The sequence below is a fragment of the Xyrauchen texanus genome, chromosome 39 (genome assembly GCF_025860055.1).
Source record: "Xyrauchen texanus isolate HMW12.3.18 chromosome 39, RBS_HiC_50CHRs, whole genome shotgun sequence".
NCBI lineage: Eukaryota > Metazoa > Chordata > Actinopteri > Cypriniformes > Catostomidae > Xyrauchen > Xyrauchen texanus.
The window spans coordinates 14,583,789-14,611,539 of NC_068314.1; the positions used below are offsets into that span (position 1 = coordinate 14,583,789).

Consider the following 27,751-nt stretch of genomic DNA (forward strand, 5'->3'; position numbering starts at 1 on the left):
AATTCTAGCGGGAAGACTAGCAGCTGTACATCACTACACCATTAGCTGGGTAATTCCCAGCCAATCACATGTAAGCCATTGCTTTATATGTCAGCTCACAATCTATCACATTGCTGTTTCAGTGTGCTAACACGGCAACCTCCACCACCCCACCACCACCAGTTCAGTTAGGCTCCTCGCTCCTGCCTCCTACCTCCGGCAGGATTATTAAATTAAATTAAATATATATATATATATATATATATATATATATATATATATATATATATATATATATATTTGTGTATATATACAAGATTTAATGTGTGTTCCTTTACACTATCTATCAATGTCATAATTTTGTAAATAACAATTGTTAAAACTGCATGTAGGCCTGTATGAAAAACGTAATGTATGAAAATGCTGTTATCTTGAAGTCTTGAAGTCTGTCCCAAATGCACACTTTTATCACTCATGCACCCTCATTGACTTGTTGACTAGTGCCCCATCGGTCTGCACTTGCTTACGTCACCAAAGTCTTCACTCAGAGGAGGGCCGCAAGGGTGGAGGGTGCCATTTGGGACAGGGCCTGAGTGGTCTGCATGCTGCCATCTTTGTTCATGGGCACTCAGTTCTGGACACAGCCAATCACCTAGGCCATAAATACCATATGACTAGTCATTCTTGAGCCGAAAGGAAATTATGTCATAAAAACTCTGTTTGGATAATGGCATCAAAAGAACATGAACAGCCCAAGGACTTCACTAGTGACCGTTCTGAGAAGTCAAAAAAATATATATAAATTTCAAATCATCAATTTTCAAGTCCATTTTACATAAAATTAGACTAGTATACTAGACACAATCTACTGTAATATCATGAAATATTTGCAATATACTGTAAAAGTATTATGCTACTTGCAAGAAAAAAACAACACCAGGATTACAGTCTCTAACATTTATTGAGGTGACAAAAATACCCAAATACCACAATATTTGTTCCTCCATTTTTGTATGACTTTGTGTATGAGATTTTCTACATCACTTGCAGACGGTGATGCATACACCCCTCTTTATTCGGTCTAGAAATGCAGTTGGAGGAAAGCGCATTCTTCTGTTGACAAGGAGTTGACACCAAAATTATCATCAAAGTTAAGACTGAGCTAAAATGACGAGAAAGAAGATGATGGCTGCTTCCATGGGAACATAAAACGAGAGCAGCTCAGAGTCTGGAAAACCGAGCAAGACTGTGTTTAAAGCAGGAAGGAGGAGTGAGAGAAGGAAACGGTGTATGAAACAGAGGACTGCCACAAAATAATTCCTACCACTGGGAAAGAATGCCCAGGTTGCAAATAGCACATTGAGCTAACAATAACCTCATTAAACACTGCATCTTAATTGAGTCTCTGCATGGAGGGGATCTCTCAAGCATCGATCCCACCCATGCAGCATCCAATGTCACTGCATGTGTGGTTCTCAGTGTTGCTAGCATCATAACAGGACTGTCCAATAATGCACCTAAGTTCCTGTGACTGTCACGGACCGAAACCACTGAGTGGTATATGCATGACTAATTTTTGGTATCAAACACGGCAGGCATCCGAGCCCATGCAAGCACACTCATAATCACGTGTGGGACACATTAAAGGTTTATTAAAAGGAACAGGAAGACAGCATGGGGAGATCTAAATATGTTAATGCAGTTCAGGCTGCGAATTGTGAAGGAAGTCATTAGCAAGTGTCAGCAAACGGGTAAAATGTGTTGCAGTGATAAACAAGACGATGAAAAGACTGTTGTCGTCGCATGTATGACATAAATATGGATTTATAAATGTGCCTACTGCATTTCAGGTCTGTTTAGCACCTTCTATTATTAGACTGATGTAGACAGGGAATATATATAGTAAAAAGTATAGTATAGTATATAGTATAGTATATAGTATAGTATATAAAGTAACACGCAAAACATCTTTAAATATATCACTTTCAACATTTATGGCTTTGTTTATTGCTTTACTTGATTTAACGCAGTGGCTGGAGTGTTGTTGTTGTCATTGTTTCTTACTTCCAATCAATATGTTACAAATTTTAAATGGATTGCTACTGTACAAACTGCTATATTTCTTGCAATAGAGTGTTTAGAGACGGTTCATCTAATGCATGCTACATTTTAGCTTTAAGGTGATGAAATATAACATTTTCAAACATACGGTAAGAAGTAGTGCACATGGTGATATACCTTGCTCTATTTTGAAATAACGGTAGCGCAAACTGTGTAGGAAGTTTATAATTACGTACCAATCATTCATACTGACTTTCTGTCTGTCAATTTTTGCATAGCAAAAATCATAGCAACCAGCCAAAAAAACCGAGCATCTGCCTAGCAACCACTTACTGTAGCAACATCATAGCAACCACCCATAACACTCTTGGAAACTGCCTGGCAACTGCTCAGAACATCTTAGCAACCACTTAGCAAGGCCTACATCCCATCAAATTTCTCTTCGTACTATCAAACTATTCAAACATAAAGTCTACAGTATATAACATTCAAACTGATCTTCAAATTATTTTAAAGGAATAGTTCACCCACAAATGAAAATTCTCTTCTCATTTGCTCACCCTCACGCCATCCCAGGTGTTTATGACTTGTATCTTCTGCAGGACACAAATGAGTATTTTTAGATACTCATAATACAAGTGAATGGCGACCAGAACTCTGAAGTGCCAGATATCATTATTATAAATGTAATCCATATGACTATAGTGGTCCAAACAGTTTTGGATAAGAACAGACCAAAATGTAACTGCTTTTTGTGATATTTGGACCTTGAGAGTTCTGGACACAATTCACTTGCATTTTGAGGAACAGCAGAGCTGAGATATTTTTCTAAAAATCATTGTTTGTGTTCTGGAGAAGAAAGAATGTCATACGATGAGAGAACTTTAATTTTAGAGTGAACAGAGGTGACAACTCATCAAACATATTTGACCTCAGTGGAAAATTTGCCATTAGATGTATATCTATTAAGACAAAAGTGTTTTGTTTGTTTGTTTGTTTTTTGTCTCAAAAACTCTGAGAGATACTGTATGAAAAATATATTCATTATTTGTCACATTAAGACACCAAAAGAACATGTGAGGAACACAATCATAATGATGTATAATATTTTTTCTGAGAGGTGCAATTTCACTTCATTGGCACAATGAATAACCTTTGTTCAATGTCACTGATTTGCATGGAAAAAGCATCTAAATAATTCCACTGTCAAAAATACATTTAAATTAAAATAATTCAAAATGTAGTCTCATGGCTAATAAGAATTTATTTTATAAAATATAAATAATATTTTGGTAACATTTTACAATTCCATGCAGGTTAAATTCATTAACATTAGTTAATGCAATAGGTATCATGAACAAACAATGAACAATATGTTGCATTTTTGACAGCATTTATTAATCTTGTTAATATTAGTTAATAAAAAAAACAATTGTTCATTGTTACTTCATTTTAGTTCATAGTGCATTACTAATGTTAAGAAATGTATAAGTACATGTTAAAATTAACATTAACGAAGATTAATACATTCTGTAAAAGTGTTGTTTATTGTTAGTTCATTTTAATGGTTGTTAACTCACATTAAGAAATGGCTCCTTATTGTAAAGTGATACCAATATTTTTTATAACAAATAAATTATAACCCTGTGGACCCTGTGCAAATGACAGTTAGCAAGTTAAGAGAGCAGTAATACCTCAGGATAGACTGAATCTAGAATCTTAAATTAAATTGATATATGTATAATTTATTTGTTCATAGGCATTATTTATTTGTTTACTAATTAATTGCTAATAAAAAAAAAATAAAGTTATAAAATAAAAAGTTATTAATTACTTAGAAATAATATAGCATATAAACATTTATTTTATATCCCTACCACACACCCAAATTGTTTAGGGAGCGCATAAATAGTTTTGTGCCATGTGCTACTGTGTATGTATCCTGAAACGTGTCTTGTCGGCCTCGCACATCTCGACCAGGTATCGCCGAGTAACCCCTGGCCGCTCCGCCATGGAGGGTAGTGAGGGTGGGGGAGCCGAGAGATCGGGACCGGGCAGAGAAAGGTGCCTCCGACGAACACGTCAGCTCCTCGTGCACTTCCAGGAAGAAAGGCACTGGGGCGGAGCACGGCTGTGAGCGGTGTTGCGAGCCCAGATACCAATCATCCAGCCGCGAGGGTTCAGGGGAGAGCGGAGGGTTCCACTCTAGCCCGACGCTCGTGGCAGCCCGGGAAAGCATGTCCGTCATTTTGGCGTCCACGTGTGACTGGGCGAGCAAACCCGAGGGAGGAAGCCCAGCGGAGATATCCATTTACATTTACATTTATGCATTTGGCAGATGCTTTTATCCAAAGCGATTTACAGTGCACTTATTACAGGGACAATCCCCCTGGAGAAACCTGGAGTTAAGTGACTTGATCAAGGACACAATGGTGGTGGCCGTGGGGCTCGAACCAGTGACCTTCTGATTAACAGAAATGTGCTTTACCCCACTACACCTCCACTCCATGTATATCCACGTCAGACAGGACAAGCCCGCTCTCCGATGCTGTGCTCGAGAGCTCATCACCTTCATGTGCACTGAATAAGAGGTCGATCTCACCCTGGGATGAGCCGCCGCACCCATTCGAATGCATAACCGGAGCAAACGAGCATGTCTGTGTATGGGAGGTCCGCAGGGATTTAACCGGCGGAGGTGGTCCCATTGTGGTCCCCAAATCGCCCCCAGTGCTCGCAGCGCTGGCCTCATACCCGTAGGTAGAAGGACCAAGGGAGGGAGCTGCTGGGGTGGATTGCTTACTTACAAAAGCAAGCTACGACTGCAATGTTGCCATGGTCATTGCCTCGCAATGAGGGCATGACGCATCCACGAAAGATGTCTCGGCGTGGTCGGCGCCCAGGCACGAAAGACAGTGATCATGTCAGTCAGAAGGCGAGAGGTATCAACCGCAACCAGGAATAGCGTCTTGAAAAAGACTTTCCGATTATTTTAGAATATACTCTTTTGTGATGGAATAAACACTATTCCAGAATATACTCTTTTAGATCTGCTGAAGCGCCCAGGGGTGATCTCTGAAGTGCACCCGTGCAGAGAGGGGAGAAAGCCGCTGTAATGCGCCATAAGGATCCAGCAGAGGTCAGGGATGGAAATCGCTTGTAACTCAGCTTGTACCATCGACTGTTTGGCTCCGAAGAAAAAATCGAATGAGCGGTATGCACGTCCCTTCCTTTTATACCCATATGTTATGGGAGGGGCATGCATATACCACTCGCCAATTCCCACTGGCCTTTTATCAAAGATCAGAGGCATCTCTGGCTCCCAAGAGTGACCCCTAGTGTCACTACATCGAGACAACGTCAAGTGAGTGACAGATAGGGAACATATGTTGTGTGAGACAACATAATTTTCATTTTGGGTGACCCAAAATTTTGATTTACTTAAGGTTGAAATATATCAAAACTAGCTTATCATCTATTGTAAATTCTAAAGAAGGGAGTCTTGGTATGGTTAGAAGGTTTTGTCAAATGACAAAGCCAGCATTAAGATAAAGAGAAAATGTGGAAGAGAATGAGAAAATGAAAGCAAACGACTTGCTTTTGTCTTCTATGGAATGGAGCAAGAACCACAGAAGTGAAGCTGACCTCATTGCTCAATGAGCAAGTGTGAATCGACACCATCTAGGGAGTTATGCGACCACTGAATATCATATTAACTAGGGTGTAAAACCAGGACAGATACACACGCAGCATAATGCATTGTATATGTGGGACAAATATAGATAGAGAACAGGGAATGAGAGTGATTTAAAATGATCAAAGTGTGAACGTTACCTCACCCAGATAATCTATGAGCTATTTATAATGTACATCAGCTGCAAAAATTATGCTGGAATTTTTATACATTTTCACATGAAATGGAGGCCTTTGCATATGTTTATTTGGCTTGATATAATATTCAAAATAACCCCTTTTAGAGAGAGAAAGAAAAAGAGAGGTGACAATGTTGCATATATTAATGTGTTGCTGTTTTCACTGTGGTTGAAAATAGATCACCATGGTAACCCTACACATAAAGCACAGTGGATATTGGTTGGGCACTCCAGACTGGAGCTGGTTAAGAGCACTGCAGTGTATAGGGATGATGGATAGATCAGAACACCTGCATTTATGTAGATCTCAGTTATTTAACTTTGCATCAGAGTGCTCATGTTTCTATGGGACATTTTGGCATAGTTTTCACCATAACTACATTATTAGAAGTACAGTTCAAGTTAACTCTAATAAGATCTCTATTTCCCAATTAAATTAATTTAAGATGAAAATTATATTGATGGTGATGACATTCTGCATTTTCCAGTTATATATAAAAAAAAATAATAACCTAATATGTATTTCAGCACATTCCTACAAGCACAAGATAAATAAAGTCCATTAGAACTCCAATACAATATTTAAAGGGTTCACCCAAAAACATTCTCTCATAATTTATTACCTTTAAGTTTTAATTACACATCCCAGTTGTGTATGACTTTCCTTCTTCAGCAGAACCCTGAAGTTAAGATTTTCATTGGCAGATTTCAGCTCAGTTTGTCCATACAACTCATGTAAATGGGTGCCATCGGGCTTCTGGCTGTTTGATGGTCTAAAAGGCATATTTAGGATGCATAAAAGTAATCCACACAACTCCAGACAATCAATTATTGTATTCTGAAGCAAATCGATAGGTTTGTGTAAAAAAAAAAATAGATAATTAAAAGTTTATTAACTTCAAAAAAATCACTTCCTGCCAGCAGTCGATGCAATGGCGCATTCACGCGAGAAGTCGGAAGCACGTGGTTCTTAAACAACAGGAATGAGGAATGAACGTCTCACAAGAGTAATTTCATTTCAAACAGAATCCCAGCACTGGTCGGAAGCAACGATTTAAAGTTAAAAACATTTTAATTATTGATTTTTTTCTTATACCAACCTATTGATTAGCTTCAGAAGACATTAATTTATTGACTGGACTCATGTGGATTAATTTTATGCAGCCTAAATATCCCTTTTGGACTGTCAAACAGCATCCATTTACATGCATTGTAAGGACAAACTGAGCTGAAATCTGCTTAAAGAAATCTTTCCTTCGGTTCTGCTGAATAAGGAAAGTTATACACTTCTGGGATGGCTTAAAGGTAAGTCAATCATGTAAATCATTTTTGGGTGAACTAACCCTTTAACTCCCTATTTTTTAAGGTTCCTTGACCACAAAAGATTATGAGACAACATTTTTTTTCATGTTGTAGTGTTTTGTCCCAAATTCTCACTGCAGTCTTATATAATAAACAGTACTGATGTTTTGCTGAATCAATATTTTTGTATGTCATGGAGGTGAACTGTACTGTACACATACAGTTCGCTATGGAGTCTCATTCTATGGCAACTATGGACAAAAGGACAAAAAAGTTTTTTTAAAGGACAATATTTCAAACCAATTTTATATAGGTTAAAACGAGGAACATGAGCTTAGAATGTTTCTTTAAAACAGCAACAATGTGAAAAACAGATGTCACCAGTGTTTGATAATTAGCAGTAGTTCAAGCAAACATACTAAAAGCATACTTGTTACACTATCAAGTAATTTATTTCCTGCCATTCCGAGAGGCTAATGAAAGGACATTAAAACATCAGTAGCACAATTAAAATTGAGCTACATCAGGTTTTTGCTACATCAGGTCTTCTTCTGTCCAAGTAATATGACACAGCACGTAATCGAACATTTGAAATCGCATATCAAACTTCAACAACACACAAAACAACAAATGTTTGTAGGCTGGACCTACCACCATGCCATTTCCCACATATGGCTTCACAACCCTCGTGGTGTATAAATAATAAATGGTTACCAATTACATGAACTAATAAACTTTCCCGTATACATGCAAAATCTAACCAAAAAAATCCATGTATATAAAACAAATGCATGTTCACTACCCATTAACAATTTTATTAGCAATAGTTTTTAACGTGCCTCTGCCCTTTCACATAATCTTAGTTTTGGTGAATTTAAGATGAGTCACATTAAAATCATAAGGCTTATGCTGAAATGGTGATTTAGTAATGTATTTAAATTTAGTTTGTTCTGAGAAGTTTGTATTTGGTGTGGTAGGTGGACTTACACAGTAAGACTATTATCCAAAACATCTGTCAAGATTCTTTGTTTGACATGGCATCTTGCTGTTTGAGGGCTACTTAATTAGACATCTGTCAGTGAGATGGGATTGTATGTTTGAAATGGACTTTTCCTGTTCAGACTGGGAGGCACTGGAACTAGGAAAGATCTATTCTTTATACTGTATGTGAACACCACCAATCTACTGGCAGTCATGACGTACAGGCCTTCTGATCTTCAAACCCACGCGCATATATAGTTCCATACAACTGTGCTGGGTAATGATAGCATTGCAGGTGTGGGCAGAGGTAGCTCATATGTGTGTATGTGTGTGTCTGTGGGGGGTGGGATTTTGGGTGATTTACGAGGACATTTTTAGGTTACAAACTGGTAATTAGATTTAGGGGTAGGTTTAGGGGATATAATCTATAGTTCGTACAGTATAAATCATTATATCTAATGATAGCTGCACCAACGTGTGCGTGTGTGTGTGTGTGTGTGTGTTTGTGCGTGCGTGCGTGTGTGTGTGTGTGTGTGTGTGTGTGTGAGTGTGTATTTATCACTTTGTGGGGACCAAATGTCCCCATAAGGATAGTAAAACCTTATGGGTTTAAATTAAAAAATGCAGAAAGTTTTTTGTGAGAGTTAGGTTTAGGGGTTGTGTTAGGTTTAGGGGATAGAATCTAGAGTTTGTACAGTATAAAAATCATTATGTCCTCATATGGAAAGTCCTCATAATGATAGGTAGACCAACATGTGTGTGTGTGTGTGTGTGTTTTAGGGAGGAAGATCTGGTTCAAAGTGAGTGTCGCGGTGACCATCCTCTCTCACCCAGCATGGATGTCAGTGTCAGGTTTCTGGTGCCGGGCTCAGATGTATCTCTGCTTCAGTGTTGCCTATTAAGATGTACAGGAGCCCCCCCCCCCATGAGATATTATAGAACAGCACTTTCCATAACTTTCTCCATACTATGCAATTAAACTGTTAGCATTGCCAACTACAGTATCATGTGTGGTATTTAAAATAATACAATACAGCAAAGGGACTCTGTTTTATGCATAATTTACTTTTACAGATGCCATGAAATCCCTTGGTAAGTACAGTTTCCTTCCATGTGATGTGTTTGCTATTCAAACTGAAAGTGTGGACAACACATACTGAACGGCTCACCTCTTTAAAAAAAGAAGAAAAAAACGTATTATCAAATTGCAGCCATGAACCATGATTTGCAACATGCTACTCCGTTGCAGTTGGTTTACATTTTAAACACATAAATCTGCAAAAAATTCATTTCTTCAGCTCTTAGGAGTACACTAAAATATGGATGGTAGCAAAACTAATAGATATGAACTAAAAAACAAAACTCAAATTTTGAATGATTGAGGTCTTTAACATCCCACAACCTTTAATTAGGCTTTGTACGTTCACGTATCATTGGTGAGTAGTACATTTTAGCATATAATCTTACACGCTACCCTTAGTAATGGGTGACTGAACTTCTAGTGCTCATTATCACTGTCTCTTTCACGCAGTGTTAAGATCATTCCTGGAATTCTTTAGGACATCATGATGTCTCAGTGTAGGGTTCTGTACAATGGCTAAATTTACCTGGTGATAAGCAATTGAATACCAAGAACAACAATGCCAATTGTTCCCAATATACACGTTATGTTATATTCCACATGTCTATTGCACATAGAGTTGACATTAAGTAACCTACAGAACTTATCCATGAGTACGGAGGATGTTGTGGGACAAAATGATTAAATGCAAACTGAACTGGAAATAATCTAGCAACAGTAATTGGCAATATCATGTAGTCTAATCAAAATGTGGTGGAAAGTCATGTTAAATATCTGCACCACTAGCTACATAAACAGATTTGCAATCTGTTAGTTTGAGCATCCTGACTGGGCCGGACATAACCATTTTTTGGTTTTGTTTTTTTAACTTCAGACATTCATTTTGCCATTATGTTTGGTGCTGCTAGTGGTGCAGTACTTTAAAAAGTAAATACTTCACCTTCAAATCTTTGAGGTAAAAAAATCCCCAAAGTGTATTAAAAGAATTAAAATGGATAATGTTAGTTTTACATTTATAATAATTCATTTGGAAGACATGCATCCAAAGCAAATTGCAGTGCATGCAAGGCATAAATGTATCTGTATGTGCATTCCTGGGAATTGAACCCATGGCCTTGGTGTTGCACCATGCGATACCAGTTGACCTACTGGAACATAGCTTTGAGTTTTAGCTAATAGCTGAACACTATGCCACAACCACACTCATAAAAGATGTGCAAAGATAACACTTGTAATTATGTCACACCCAAAGACAACTCTTGGATGTAAATGATCTTGTAGCACTATTCTAAAGACTGACTGTTATACAAAGAGAAAGCTTTAACAAGGGAAATGCAATCATACTTAAATGACTCAACATTGTGTTTGCATTACACATTGGATATCACATGACTGTTGTCATTTTTAGTCAAGTTTGATTTGATTATGTCTGTGTGCACATCTTAAAGGTGCTGTAATCAATGCTAGCCTTTCCAGAACTTCACCCTATCTTAGCCACTGAATTAGAAACTCTGTGTCCAAAACCAAACCCTACAAGGTTAGGATCATTGTAATCAGAGATGGAGCAAGAGACCAGAAGCATTTCATATTTGTGTTGCCAAAGATGACACAAAGCAGCGGTAGCAAATGAGCCTTCTTGCACGAGAACTAACAATTGACAAATGCTTATGAAATTGACTATTGCATTTAACTTAAATTATCGGCTTCAACTACCATGCTCCAAACGTCCTGCTTTCCATAGGTTTCCCTGTGAACATGCAATATGATTGACAGGCAAAAAGCACCCCAAAGTCTTCTGTAGGCTTATCAAGGAATCTAACGTTTTAGCTTGACGCTTTTAGCTTGACGTTACAGAGCCCAAGCAGTCACAGAGACAGGTGTGTTTCAGGGCACCTAATTCACCTGATTTTGTGGTGGCTGCTTTTCAAGAGTGGGGAAGCATGGGGCCTGGGTAGCTCAGAGAGTATTGATGCTGACTACCACCCCTGGAGTCACGAGTTAGAATCCAGGACGTGCTGAGTGACTCCAGCCAGGTATTCTAAGCAACCAAATTGGTCAGGTTGCTGGGGTAAACTCCTCGTGGTCGCGCTTAGTGGTTCTCGCTCTCAATGGGGTGCGTAGTACGCTGTGCGTGGATCGCGGAGGGTAGCATGAGTTTCCACATGCTGTGAGTCTCTGCGGTGTCATGCACAGCGATCCATATGATAAGATGCGCATGATAAAAGCTAGGGAATAGCTTTAAACAGCTTTAAAATAACAACTTCAGCATTAAGGCTCATCATAGCTGAAAGACACAACAGACTGATTCATTACACAAACTCAAGCTTACCTCTTACCAGAGTTTCTACATTGGAGAGGAAATACTGTTCAAAATGGTGTTGAAGATTGCAATTTCTATGTTGAATGATGCACCAGCTACCGTGAAATAGGGATGAATTCCCCTGCTTGGACGGCTATCTTTCCACTGAGAAAATAGGATGAATTTCACCAAAATGACATTATCTTGCTGACTAACACACTACAGCATCTCTGCTTGGGAGAGACAGGTGACACGCTCCATATCTCTCTCTCTCTCTCTCTCTACACACACACACACACACACACACACACACACACACACACACACACACACACACATCCTTGTTTCTCCAATATCTTGTTAGAAACAGGCCAAGCCATGATACTATTTCTAAAGTGACATTTTTTAATTACTAAAGCAAGCTTGGGTGCATCATTTGGTTTGAAATAGCAAAGGCAGATCCGTCTTGTAAGAGAGTAGTTCCATGCACAAATGCGCTTTATAAGTCCGTACTTTTTTCAAAAAAAAAATTAAAGGTACTTGTTCATTGAACTGTTGTATGTAAGCAATATCACACTTACAATCGTGCAGTATGGCCCTAAATCAGCATTGCTGTGATTCAGATATATATATATATATATATATATATATATATATATATATATATATATATATCACCAAACAGAGCTGCAAAAATAAAATATGCTTTTAAACCGCTTTTTTGAACAATCACCTTGTCTGTCCTTTTCCAACAAATACATAATCCCACCCTAAACTAATGCCATTTTTTTTTTAAGAACCAAAAATCATCCATGCAATCATCCCATCAGCCAATCGAGTGGCAGCAGTGCAGTACATAAATTAATGCAGATACGGGTCAGGAGCTTCAGTTAATGTTCACATCAACCATCATAATGGGAAAAATGTGATCTCAATGATCAGAAACTTGGCATGATTGTTGGTGCCAGAAGGGCTGGTTTGAGTATTTCTGTAACTGTTCATCTCCTGGGATTATCATATATTTATGTTTTTATGTGGGGGCTCTAGGTCCTCGTGGTGGCGTAGTGACTCGCTGTAGTGACTCAATCCGGGTGGCGGAGGACAAATCTCAGTTACCTCCACGTCTGAGACGTCAATTCGAGCATTTTAACACGTGGCTGGTTGAGCTTGTTACCTCGGAGGCATAGCATGTGTGGAAGCTTCACGCTATTCTCCACGGCATCCACGCACAACTCGCCACATGCCCCAACAACAGCGAGAAGCACATTATAGTGACCATGAAAAGGTTAACCCAACGTGACTCTACCCACCCTAGCAACCGGGCCAATTGGTTGCTTAGGAAGTCTGACTGGATTCACTCAGCAAGTCCTGAATTCAAACTTGCGACTCCAAGTGTGGTAGTCAATGTCTTGCTGTGCTACCCAGGCCCCCTATATAGTGTACCATTATGATATGACATCATGTACACTTTCAACTTCTTGAAATGTCTCTGTTAATGTAATTTATTTATGGATTAAACACACACACAAATGAATTGCTTGTCCTCATGAGCATAATGAGCTTTTTTTTTGCCTTTTATAAGCGACATTTGTGCTTCCCCACCCTTGAAAAGCACCATCCACCACTGCCCTGAATGCACCTTGACTGAGCCCAGGAGGCACGTGTGGCAAAAATATTGTGTTACACACAAAGGATACTTTTCTGGTTGGAAGACTGACATCACCGTCTCAAACTACCCTCCAAGGTCATCCATTCAAGAGCATCTGTCTCCTGGAAAAGCAGAAATGTGGCCTGGTCTTATTTATAATCTGTCCTCTGAGGAAAAGCTTTCTCCTTTTAAGAATGGCTGCTGGAAAGAGGGCAGAAATACTGTCCTTATTAGAGGAGCTTGTACTCCTTCTGAGCAAATCCTGGTGGGACCAAAGTTTAAATAGGATATGTCAGAGGGGAATGAGAAATTGGACTGGTGGACTAGATTAGTGTGCCGATCAAGGGTACAGGAGGAGGGCACAGTCTAACTAAGATGGGACAGGGTTTAACAAGATATGTGAAAATGCAGCTAGAGCCACCAGTAGCCAACACTCCTCGTCATTACTCCAGAACTGCGTCCTTCAACGCAATGTCAACCCGTCAGCTGGCGTCGGCCTGGTGGAATGGTGGCTCAGATAAGTGTAACTGTGCGGGTGACATGACCCAGTGATGCTGATTGTGTGAGCTTTGGTCATGTTGTGCTTGTGTCTTAGCTTGGTGATGTATTGCCAGCTTACTTTGACCTTACTTTGATCACCTCTTCGGTTGAAACAAGGCATTGGATTACATTGAGTGCTTTTTCAGAAGGCTGACCAGCTAACTAGCTTTAAAAGCTATGTCCAGCAAAACCCCTTAGTCTGGTTTGATATTTTCTTTCAACAGGGTTCTGTTTTTTTCTTTTAACATTTTTTAAACTTAAAAAGTTATTAGCAGCATTTGCTCATCATCACAAAGAATGATCTCTTAATGCAAGAGTACAACACAAGGTTAAAAGACTCACATCCTTTATTACACCTCAGTTAAGCTGTGCCAAACTCTGAAGATATTTCAACTGTCGCTTCTTTATGAATTAGTCAGGAGACATTAATCAGGATGTGCGAAAAGTGAGTGGAGAGATTAGCGAGACAGGCTAAGTGTTGGTTAACAGGCTAATTTTGGCAAAGATGTGCACTGTGTTGAAGTGAGATGGGCCATCAGACAGAAATAGAAATGAGAACAGAGGGAGGTATAGGGGAGGACAGTCACGGTGAAGGAACAGACACATCTGGCTAGCTTGCAGCTGGTGCTAGGGCACAGCACACCAAGACCATTAGGATACAATACATCACATTGTCATAGCCTAGCCCACCTCTACGCCAAATTGTTTACTGAGGTTTCCGCCACGACAGAAATGTATTTTGCCCAGTCTGAACTTAGTAATCCATTGACCCATGGACTTACCCCTGTCCTTCATATATTTGCCTGGGTCTAATTAATTCTTGCTACCTGTGCCTCGGGCTGCAGTCTTATAGATCAGTGTTTCTCAGTCTTTATTATCCAATGGAACACTTTTTAAGATTAAAAAAACGGTAAACCAATATCCCATTAATCACTAAAATTACACAAGCGTGCATACCAATGCTTCAAATGGCCTTGTAGCAGTAATCCATTGTATTAAAAGCAGTATTCACATTTGATGTGAAACTTGATCTTGTTTTGATGAATGCTAAGCTGATATCCTGACAGGGATTTATGGCAACAACACACAGAGCTCTTGGTCAACTGCTCTCAGTCTTTCTCTGTTTTTGTTCTTTATGCAAGCCAGACTCGAAAAGCTGAGCTCACATAAATAGGTTGTGGAAAATAGAAGCAACACTGAAACTGCACTGTCTTGGCTGAATTCAACCAAAAATTGTCCACAGGTAGATCACTAAATGTAATTTTCAAATCACAGTCCTGTCTCATTTCAATGAGCTGCTCTTGCTGCTGTAATGACAAGCTATGTGAGCTATCTATTGCAGATGAGCAAAATGGATCTCATAACCAGTGAAATATTTCAATAGAACACTGTTTTTAGATGATATGTGACATTTCTCCTGACAACAGTCACTAGCAGCACCATTATCTGAAGTAAAGCTGACTAAAAGGAGATGCTTTCTGTTTTTTGGGAGGTTGCCAGTCTCCAGCATATCTTGCTCAGCTCCCATCTGCCAGAAGCTCTCTCTGTGAGAGTGGCCAACACCCACAACTTTGAGAAAAGTGGGCACTCTAGCAGCTCAATAATATCCCCATAATATGCACTGAGGATCCAGAAATCCTTCTTACAGACAAATCTCTTAATTCAGAAGAGATCGGAATACCATCAACACTGGCAAGGCATTGATTTTGGTATGAGTGATGTTTTACACTAAGGTAAGCATATATTTATGATAAAAGTATTGATTAAAGAAAATGACTTTGTAATGTCCAGGAGAGATGCCTTGATAAGACTTTTAAGAAAAGATTGATATGTGTTTTGTCTTTGTTCACAGGTTGGATGCCTCCCACCCTGCTTGAAAATCCAGCCATAACTACTGTAGCTTCTAATGATAGATTGTTTTACATGGTTTCTAGCTGTAATATGTGGGCTACGTTTCTGTTTGGTGGAGATTTGTTTGGTGTCGGAGGTCAAGAAACCAGCTCAAGATGAGAAACAATTTACCTGTAGACCCTACAAAAAGGATGCAACAAATACTCACCTTTGTGTGGTTTCAAGTAAAGATTTGCAAATCTGAATTTTAGAGAATTTCAGGTAGTTGTTTATGCTGATAAATGTAATCTGTACATTGTTTTCAGCTAAGACTGATAACCTCGGCCTTGTGATTATCTATGCTTTATAGGTTGAATTAAAATGGAACAAAATGGAAAACAAACAGAAAATCGAAACCCATATCATAGCATATGATAGAGCAAAGTGGTCAATGCTAAATAAATAAAGGTTACTGTGTCCTTAGAGAGAGAATGCCTAACTGCTCGGCTTATTAACAAGACTTGATGTGACCATTTGTCTTCATTATCACATCACACTCGGGGTGTCAGCACAAGTCACTCCAGGAGAGCAGAGCAACAGACTGCTCCTAAACATGTTCCTCACACCAAGCACAGTTTGCAGAGAAGGCAAGATTTTGCTGTCCTCCGAGTTCATGTATCTATCAATCTAGCACTCTATCACTGTCATTGGTAAGAGATTTACTGAAGGCCAGTTTGTCATTTTGTTCTCGTTTCAGCCCACCTGAAGGACATCACAGGACCCTTTCTAGATCCCCTTTAATTTGCTTATCGAGCAAACAGGTCTGTGAATGATGCTATCAACATGGGACTGCATCATATCCTGCAACATCTGCAAACATATGCAAGGTTCCTTTTTGTGGACTTCAGTTCGGCTTTCAACACCATCATCCAAGCTATTCTCCAGACTAAATTACACCAACTCTCTGTTCACACATCTATCTGTCAGTGAATCACCAGCTTTCTGATGGACAGGCAGCAGATAGTGAGAGAGGGTAAATTCACTTCCAGCACATGTACAATCAGCACTAGTGCCCCCCCCCCAGGGATGTGTACTCTCCCCACTACTCTTCTCCCTGTATACCAATGACTGCACAACCAAGGACCCCTCTGTCAAGCTCCTTAAGTTTGCAGACAACACTACTGTCATCGGCCTCATCCAAGATTACAATGAGTCTGTATACAGAAGGGAGGTTGAACAGCTGACTCACTGGTGCAATCAAAACAACCTGGAGCTGAACAGTGGAGATGATTGTGGACTTTAGGAGGAACACCTTAACACTGACCCCGCTCACCATTCTAAACAGCACTGTGGCAGCAGTGGAGTTATTCAGGATCCTGGGCACTACCATCTCACAGGATCTGAAGTGGGAGACACACACTGACTCCATTGTGAAAAAGGCCGAGCAGAGGTTGTACTTCCTTCGCCAGCTGAGGAAGTCCAATCTGCCACAGGCACTACTGATACAGTTCTACTCAACAATCATTGAGTCTGTCCTCTGCACTCTCCAACTGTCTGGTTTGGTTCAGCTACAAAATCGGACATCAGAAGACTACAAAAGACAGTTCGGACAGCTGAGCGGATTATTGGTTGCCCCCTGCCCTCTCTTCAAGAACTGTACATTTCCAGAGTGAGGAAAAGGGCTGGAAAAATCACTCTGGACCCCACTCACCCAGCACACAAAATCTTGGAACTGTTGCCTTCTGGCAGGCGCTACAGAGCCCTGAGCACCAGAACCGTCAGGCACAGGAACAGTTTTTCCCGCTCAGGCTATCCATCTCATGAACAGTTAAAACTGCTCCATTGAGCAATAATTATGTGCAATACACAGCTTAGTTTATTTATATTTTTCCAACATACCATACCTCTTCTGCCATACATTTGTATTTGTACATATATACATTGTCTTATTGTGTATTTCTATATACTTATTTTTTCTAATAACTTTTTATTTGTATTCTATTTTTATTTATTACTATTGTTGTTGTTGTATTGTTTGTGCACTGGAAGCTTCTGTTACCAAGGCAAATTCTTTGTATGTGTAAGCATACTTGGCAATAAACCTTATTCTGATTCTTGTGAAAGATTAACATATTTCAATAATATTCTGCTTAAAAAATTCAAACAGTCAAGCTTAGGGCCAGTAAGGTGACAATGTGGATGGACTCCCTTTCAAGAAACATTAATATAATTACATTTATAGCAAACCATTTAACCTTTTCATAAGTAGGGTCTAAATTCCTCTCCAGTGCCCCCTGGAGTGAGTTATTTTTGCCTGTGACACTGCACAGCCAGTAGAGGGGGACAGAGTGTAGACGAGTAACTTTTTTATTTAATTTAAATGTTTTATTTCTTGTCATAAAGAAAATACTGTATATAATATAGTAAGCATGTGAACAAATGGGTTATGTTTTCTGTACTTTTTTTAGTTTTATTTATTTCATTGTTATAGCTGTTAAAAAGAAATAAACAAATAATATCAGAAGTCCGGTTTGCCTATACACCGTTTGTCATCTCATACATTGTGTGTGCGCGTGCCTTTGGGTGATTTACGAGGGCATCTTTTTAGGTTACAATCTAGTAATTACAAGGGTATTACGCAGTAAATGTGTTTTATGAGGTAATTTCTAGTGTCCCCATAATTTAAATTGCTTAAAAAACATACTAAATTATGATATTTTGAAAATGTAAAAATGCAGAAAGTTTTTTGTGAGGGTTAGGTTTAGGGGTAGGGTTAGGGGATAGAATCTATAGTCTCTACAGTATAAACATCATTATGTCTACGGAGAGTCCTCATAAGGATAGCCGCATCAGCATGCGTGTGTGTGTGTGTGACAAGCGCTAATGGAAGATTGTATTTGACGTACTGTCTGTGCATATAAAAGCTGTGAACTTTTAATCATGGTACTTAGGTGATGAGTTGAATGTATGTATATAAAATAAATGTATTCTGTGGTTTAAAAGACTGAATGAGACTGAACTGTTTGAGCGAATATAAATCACAGACGCTTGACCAGCGCAGCCTGTGTCACCGCGAAAGCCAATGCAAATTTGGCAGCTTGTAGCGTAACTGTCTGTTGCAGAAACACATATGTGTGATGCTACTCTGTAGGGCCCAGTTGTTAACTGTCACATATGTGTAACGTTACGTATGAAACGGTTAATCACCATTAGCTCATGTTTGGTGCATGTTCATATTATCATACACAGCAGGTTTTGAATGTCAGTGCATCAACACATCTACCAGGAGAATATCAATGCATGACTTCAATGGCACAAAAATACCACTGTGTGACCATGACAACAAAGACACAGATCAAATAATTGTCTGATGGACATGAGTGCATGCTTTGCGATTCAAATAGCGATGAAAGGAAATGTTCTTGAATGCATCCTATAAATAGAGTTTTATTGGGGTTATTTGTAATTAAAATTGTGTACCAAAGTATGCATTGCTTCATTTTTCCAGCAACACAATCATTTAACAAAGTAACACATCTAGTTTGACCTCTGTGCTGTTGCCTGGGAACAACATTCTAGTTAATAACTCCACAAGACAGCAGCATCAGCAGCAGATTTGATGGGGGAAAAATATCTGTCTGATAAATCTTACAGCATAGGCAATAAAGATAATTTTTTATAAAGAAAGTCACAGTGTATGAATGTTCAAGCATGTTTATGTAGGGAAGGTGTGGGTTGTGTGTGTGTGTGGGGGGGGGGGTAATTGACAGAAAGCCCACACTTACCCTCTGTCGGCGAGGTTTGAAGCCTCTGGCACAGTCCCTCAATGCCTCCATAGTCGTCCTGAATTTTGACCACTGCTTCCGGTCCTCTGAGCTCCATGATGGAGCGCAGCTCCATGATCGAGCAGCCAAATCCACCCTCATGGTTGCTGTCATTTCTTTGGTTCTTGGTGTAAAAATCGCTATTCGTCAAGTCCCCCATGGTAGCTGAGTATTGCTCGGTAGCTTTTCTTTAAAGCTGATTGAAATTGAAATGAGAAAAATTGAGAAAACGCCACACAGGCAGAGGAGTCCCGGGAGTGGCTGGAGATTGGGTATCTCAAAAAATTTGCAATGCAGGAGAGAAGTGAAGGTAAGCAAGGAGGATAGAAGCAGAGACCGATCCAGTCCGCTGGCTGTAATTCAAGAGAGGCTCCTCAGAGTTACGTGAGCAAGGATGTGATGGCCATCTGCGAGATCCCAGCTCCAGGTCCTGAGGATGTGTGAGCTCACCACGGCTGTAGACCAGCGGCACTCCATACGTGGTTTCCCATTCTACCTGCTTCCATTCGGCTGCTGTCTACATGGTGATCCTCTCCATTACTCCTTCAGAGACAGAGAGAGACATCGAGGGAGAAAGAGAGAGAGAGGAGGGAGGGAGGGAGGGAGGGAGGGAGAAAGAAAGACAGAGAGAGAGAGAGAGAGAGATAAGCATGAGTGTAAGCAGCACAAATTGAGAGAGGTGCTAGGATTGCACAGCACGCGGCATTGTCTACACATCTGTTTCTAACTCGCATACGGGTTACACGTCATATGGTAGTCGCTGTTACATGCGTGGCTGCAGTGTGATGCGCTTTGAATACCTGTTTCACAAAATACAAAGCTCTGTAAATACTGGAGGGACATGTGAGCGCTTACGCTGATCGTGTGATCTGATGGAGGCTGCAGTGAGCATCAAAGAGCTCAACGCTCTCAAGAAATGCAGCGCTATGCATCACACACTGCAGCAAGGTTAGCTGCAGGGGAGCTAACGATGGTAAAGCATTATATAATCTCTCATGGTAATGCATTTGTGCTGCACAGACCACCATCTGAATACCAGCTAGCTCTTAGCTCATGCTAACTAATAGGTTGCCACATTCTGAAGAACAATTCACACATTATAATTTTTGGAAATGTATATGGGTTTACACACAACAAGGCTGAATGACACAAAATGTGAAAAAATCTAATGCTTAAGGGATACTCATGTTAAAGAAATCACACATTACAAACAGAGAAATGTTATAGATGTATTGCAGATGAGCAAACAACCTAAAAAATACGTATTCCAGATATAAATGCACACATCAGTTAGATAATATATGTATACTATCAGGGTAATAGAAATAAACAATATGTATCATTTTCACAGCATTTATTAATATTGGTTAAATGTTAATTTAATCATTGTTTGTTCATGTGAACTAATACATTAACTAATGTTAACGTATACAACCTTAGTTATTGTTCATTGTTACTCTTCTGTGGAAAACAAAAGAAGGCAAAATATTAGGGTGTTTTCAGACCTTGATTTGTTCTGAACCAAAGACAATGTTACAATATTGCATTTTCTCCTTGGTTTGGTTCGCTTACACAAGGTAACATTTCAAAACGGACCAAAACTGTATCAATAAAAGTCACGTGTGTACAAATTATCGCCTCATAGGTCAGAATGCTTGTACGCTGTTCCAGGATTTAGCTCAAATATTGATATACCAGTTAAAACGATATACTGTACCTGTAAAAATGTGTCCACTGGTACAAATTTTAAAGAATTGTTTGTGTCATGGTTATGCAAAACGATGCAGCAAACATTATCTGTCACTCGAATGTATACGAGTTGTAAAATATTTGTCATGGTGATTTTTAACCATCATTTGTTACTTTTCAAATATGACTTTCTTTCTTCTGCCAAACACAAAAATATTTTAATAGAGATATTTGTGTTCGTTATGGTGTTTTTGTCGATACAATGCAAGGCAAAAGGATCACATTTTCAAGCTCCAAAAAGGACATAAATTCATAAACGTAATCAATACAACTTGAGTGGTTTATTCCATCTGAAATGATACAGTATATAAATATGAAGGCAGCTTTATACAGTATACAGTACAGACGCTATTTTACTGTGTGAGAAAAAAATTGTACGTGTGATATTACAAAAATAACATGGTAGTGAAATTAAATAATTGGATTTTTTTATTGTTATTGATTTAAAATCAAAACAATTATTAAAATATTTTTTTTTCAAATAAACTAATGTGCATTTGAGTAGCGTGTTCCCAGTCAAACATATTATTCCAAAAGTATCATTTCAAAGCAGCTTTTCAGAGAATATGACCTTTCAACCCTCAGTGAGCAAGCAAAATATTAAAGGAATATTTTGTTCATCACAAACCTAGAGTAAATGCTGATTATTATTTTTTTTCAGAATTTCAAACAGTTAAAAAAATATGGCTGTCAATAGAATAAAATAAACATAATTACTCAATATGATATAATATCTCAATCATTTTCCAACAAGTTTTTTTGTACATGTTTTACAGGTTATTTATGAGAACCGAGGGAGAACCGAGCAAGCCGGTGGGAAACTTGCCGAATGGGCCGCGATAAGCAAAAATGAGCCGCCGCGTAATGCAGAGAGGACCACAAAACGGCGCCACGATATGCAGAAAAGGCCAGTGACCCCCCTTGCAAGGAGGTGGGAGCCGGCTGAATAATCAACATAAAGTTTTAATGTCAAAACTCAACTTAAAACAACATAAAACAAACATGGCAAACAAAAATGCACCTGTTGCTTCGGGCCCCATTTATCTCGCTCTCCCACTGAACATCTGATTCAGTGCCGGCTGTGCAACCTCACGGCCTGGCTACATGAAAAAGTGAAAACTGTCTCTGCATAAGATTAATATAAAGAATAATGTACGTGCCAGAGATACCAGCCTTGGTTCCTCGGTATTGATATTAACTCGATAAAGAAAAAAGAAAACTATTGATGAAATTACACAGAAAATTACTTGACTAAAAGAACTGCATCATGTCTTATAGATACAAATTATGCCTTTTGTTTCTGGATTCCATGTTAAATGTTTTAATTAAATCTTATGATCACATTGTTTTTAATCAAATACATACTGTACAGGTTTGATCAAAGTAAAATATAATTTTCAACAATATAGAGCCAATAATAATATTTTAACATAAATAATATAGCTACATATATTATTTCTGTAAAAAAAAAAAAAAGAAGATCTTTACAGTATTAATGACAACATTAAATGAAAACAATTACCTGAGGCAAATTGATTACCTGAGGCAAAAGGCTGCCAAGGCTGAATCATAACATGCTGATATTTAGTACACTTGCTTTTGCGATATTGCTTTCAGATAATAATATTAATAATATAACTATTTCATATTGTATTATTGTTATTATGAGTATTATTGCAACTACTTTAAATATTACACTTTTAAAGAGTAGTAATTTTTTTTTTTTTTGTCGTAGTGTCTTCAATTTCACGCATCTGGATGAATAGAGCTCTTATTTCAGCTGGACTTTTATTTTGAAAGACCTCTTCTTGTTCGTGAAAGGTTCCCACGACTTGTGGGCTGAAAACTCCGAGCTACAATGGTGAAAACTGTCATTTTATAGTTCACAGCCAATTATACACTAAACAAACTTCTCTGCAGATGGATACTTTTGGACACACTGCATGAAAATCAAGCTTTCTGCTTTTGAAACAGTGAAACTCCATAAAGGTAATTCTTCAGATTACATTTTCATGTTCTTCTTATATACTTTATGTATTAATATACTAGATAAATTATAAGTTTTCTTTTATTACAGTTGAGTGAGCATCTGCTCTGTTTTGAGCAGATGCCATTTTTTGCCTAAAATGATTATTTTTTTTATTTATTAAGAAATATTCCAGGGGTTTCTTAATTTCAATTGGAAATTAATTTATAAGTTCTCTATATCACCTTCAATCCGGTTTGTAAAAACTCTTTCACTAACAGAAAAGCCATGTCCTTAACAACATCATCCTTCAGAAAGTGACATCATTCTAGGTGGCAAAACAACTGCTTAAACATCAAAGTATTCTGAATGTTTTTGATGTATTCCTTTAGATTTTGTGGTATTAGTTGATGTCTCATTCTAAAACATCCCACCGTGTTTAATAAAGTACTACAACAAATACATTAAAATCAGTAGGATAACATCTAAAAATGTACTTCAAGTTGACACTCTCATGGAAGTTGTCAATCCCTCACTAGCAATGGCAACTGCTAGAGAGCAATTGCTCTTTATTTCCATTTTGTTAAGCATCTGCCACTGCATAAATAAGCAAGCTTTAATGAATAAAGTGTAGGTGCCTGGGCATGGCCAAAGCATATTTCTGAAAGTCAGGTATACTCTTTTATAAAAATACTTTTTTTTTTACCAAAGTTAAAGAGTTTGTGATATGATATGATTGACCTTTAAAGATATGAGCAGATTCTTTCCAGAAGTGCTAAAATATGTGCAATATCTTTTCTGTGTGGGGAAAACAGTGAAAATGTGTATTTAAAAAAGTTCTGAAAGTCCATCAGTCAGCAGGCAACAGTTTATTCAAAAGGGACACGTGGTGTAAAAATGACTTCGACAATAAGAAAATGATTGGGTTATTGTGCACTCACATGAGCTGTGTTGTACAGTGGATTCATTAAATCTATACAAGCACTATGTTGTTGTGTTTGTCTTCTTGACCAGTATCTTTTTCTCTCTCCTCTTTCATTAGCCATCTTCAAATGAGTAATATAATAGTTGACATGCTGGAGCAATCCGAGGAAGTGCAGGCATTTCCATTATTAATGTAGCCTTTTAATTATTTAATGAGACACATTTAATTGTTCTACAATGAACAGGAACATGTCATTTATAGTTAAAATGTTCCTCTAAATGTTAAATCAGGTTATATGGGTTGCATAATGATACCTGTGCAATTTCTCATTAAACCAGTCAAGTTCAATTTAATTCTAAAAACCTAGCTTTGCAGATATCAAGGATATATTTACCAAGCAGTGACTAAACTATATTACATGACAACAAAATCTGCTTTCCATATAACACAAACATAACTTCATATTCTTATGCTGGCATCAAAAATACTTGGGGCGTTAAACCACAATTACAAATTGATGAACGGCATTTTTTTATATAACACAATATCAAACCCATAGCATTTACTTTAAAGACAGCACCGACACACTTTTAAAGCAACATAGGCGACAGTAGGTCGAAGGTTTTTCAGCTGATATCGTTCTGTGCTTGCCAAATTTTGAACCACTGCCCCCAGTGGCCGAAGCTGGAAGTGTTGTTGAACATTTAGGCATGTGTGAGCTCCAATTTCTGCATGAAATGTCCACAGAGTGGTGCCAAAAGTAAGTTGCTTTTAGTTGCAAATAATATAATGACCAAACATAACTTCTAACCTAAACCCTAACTCCAAACCAAACCTTCAGTGGAGTAAAAATGTAATGTGAGAGGGAAAATGAAACCTCCAAATTGGGCTCATCATGGATTATGCAAACTTAATAACTGCCTGTTTTTCACAGGATCAGAACCCATGCCTCTGAATCTGCTTGTGTAACATATTATCAGTAGTGCTACTGGAAAACACATTTTAACAGATACAATACTGTTTAATGGAGTATGAGTAACTCAATGTATACCGGAAAATTCGATAACATGGCGATTTTCTGTGTGGTCATGTTAGAAATTAAGGGAAAGTGACTTAGTTACAACTAAGTCTTACTTACCGATACATAGTTACAACTCTTTGCAAAAATCGAATTGGTACTGAGAAAAGCTCAAACATTATTTGTAATTTGCAGATGCCACATGTTTTGACAAGTGCAATGCAATGAATTTCAGAAATGTAAGTGTCTAAAAACATTTTGAGGCCACTGTATATAGTATGTGATCGTACTTGAATTTGGACAATCATACTATCAGTAGTACTATTTTATGTAGAACAGTTGAATTTTGATTAATACCACAGATAAATTCTACCCTAAATATCCAATAACTACTGAAGCAATAAAAGTTTTTTATTTAAATTATTTTTTCACACCCAATTTTCTGAAAACGGTCAAGTAAAAAATGTCTATAACAGCACAAATCATAGTCTAAGAGACCCGATTTCAGACATAACTCCATTTTGACATCATGTGTAGTTACTGTGTTTTGCATTTGCAGGGCAGTATTGTTTGGATCTAGTTTTGGACAATATCTTAACTTTAGAGGTTCTTTTTAAAGTGATGCCCCCTACTGTAGCTGCCATAGTATAACCTACTCAAGAATGCATGAGCATCATCATTCCCTGCTGATCTCCAGTAGGGGTGTTGCAGTAAGGCCGCGAACCCCGCACGATGTGAAATGAGGAAAGATGTTAAAGATGCCGGTAATGATAAAGGGAAAGAGGAAACAGACTGGCACTGATTTAAACAGCACACAAATCACAGAACACTCCTTAACCCTCTCATAACCTTGCATTCTCAAAGCTTTTGTATCCTGGTCTATTAATACAAATGAGCTTCTGGAACCTAGGGGTGGGCGGTATGACCAATATCTTATATCACTGTATGGGTAATTTTATACAACAGTTAGTTCTGGTCCTCTAATCTGATTGGACAAGCAGCATTCCATTATAAATAGCGTGAAGAAGTCCTGCCCACTGATAGCTGCAATGATATATCTACATTGGTATAAATAGTATAGCAAAATCTCAGACACTTGACACATTGAAGCACAGTATATACTAACATAATGTTCAGCCCTCCAGGAATCTAAAGAAAATTCTTGAATTTCCTGATTGGCAACTTTTGTTTAGGACTTCCTGTGTCAGACATTGGTAATATATATATATATATATATATATATATATATATATATATATATATATAATCAGTATAGTATTTGTATCTGTATGAATTATATGCTTCAAAATGACGCAGTTTCCTAAGCAAGCATAACCAAAGTTTCCTTGGACAAGTAATTACTCTGACATTGAAAAGTATAATCCTGCATGGTTTGACACAATCTTAGCCAATCAGAACATATTTGCTGTTTAATATACAGCTGCAGTGTATGGAGACGGATTTTGGACCAACAAGATTTCACTGTGGGTGAAGATATCCAGCATGCCGCTGAAGAAATGGAAACATATGGCTGATAAGATGTCTTGTAGCAGTCACAGTTAATTATGAAACAAACTCAGATTTACATGGAAGAGATGGGCTTAGGATGAGTTTTTATAATTGGCACTTAAACATGTTGCACCTGGTTAGGACATAGTGTTAAAAAGTAGATCAATGCTGGCTATGAAGTCTGAATGTCATTTATAGTAAAATGTTTCATATTGAATGGTATTTCAATCCTGATTAGTGAAGTGTACAGTAAGTACTGCATGTTAAACATGTACAATGGCTTAAAGTTTTTGCATTTTTCTATTATCTTTCTGCCAACAACATGCCAACCCATTGTCATCAAAACATTTTTTCTCTGTTTCAACAAATTCTCAAGGCGCAATGCAACATAAAATTACAAACGGGGTTTTCTTTGTATCGCATGGCCATTTATAATTGTGTTGTGATCTCAAAGCAGGGGAATTGAATGCAATGATGACTCTATAGAGACGGGGCTATTTCTGAAACAAATAGCTTGCAATGAAAGGCTTTCAAAGGATGCCACTGGAAGTCATTTTGGTGTAAAGGGTAAAGTGATTGCAAGCCACACTGTCTTTTCTTCCCAAGGGTCCTTCTTTTGTCCATGGTGAGAGAGGGTCTTTTGAAGAATGGCAGCGTGGATCGCTCCAGGGTTGTCAGGACTTTGTGAAGAGTGCTGGATATTACACGCTATGTCTCTCACATGACTGCACGCAAACCATGGTTTGAGTGATCACCCTTTCTTCCCACCAAGACCTTAATGCATCCTGTCTTTCAATGCCAGCACTGGAGAAAAAGGCTGCCACTTGAACAAACAACCCCGAAACATGTCAATTTGGGTGTCCCTGTATAACTCTAGCACCTCTGAAAGCACTGATCCTTAACGCTGTGGGACCCTCAATGAGAATTTTACATCAGAGTTTGTGTGCAATCTAATTTAAGAGTAAAGGCCACTTCACACTTCATAAAAATCGAAGAACAAAAGGGTGTGACGTCATTTAGAACAAAATATGCAGAAAAAGAAGGTGTTTTTGCAGCGTGCAGAGTTATTAGTATGCTCTTGAAAATGTACCTACAATTGTATGATCGTTCACATAGAGATATTTTCCAAGACCATGCCATGCAATTTCTTGTTGTTGTTGTTGTTGTTGT

The 27,751-nt window shown here is 38.3% G+C and overlaps 1 protein-coding gene across 8 annotated transcripts in view; it reads right to left on the reverse strand.

The window, feature by feature from the left end:
- The window catches only part of atp2b2 (ATPase plasma membrane Ca2+ transporting 2), a 258,483-nt gene that overhangs the window by 97,073 nt on the left and 133,659 nt on the right, over nt 1-27,751 (reverse strand). For all 8 annotated transcript variants that reach the window (XM_052111374.1, XM_052111378.1, XM_052111375.1 and 5 more), the window contains one exon: nt 19,376-19,957. In XM_052111374.1, coding sequence (XP_051967334.1) covers nt 19,376-19,574 — 199 coding nt within the window. In that variant the 5' untranslated portion in view covers nt 19,575-19,957. The remainder of the gene's footprint in view (nt 1-19,375; nt 19,958-27,751) is intronic.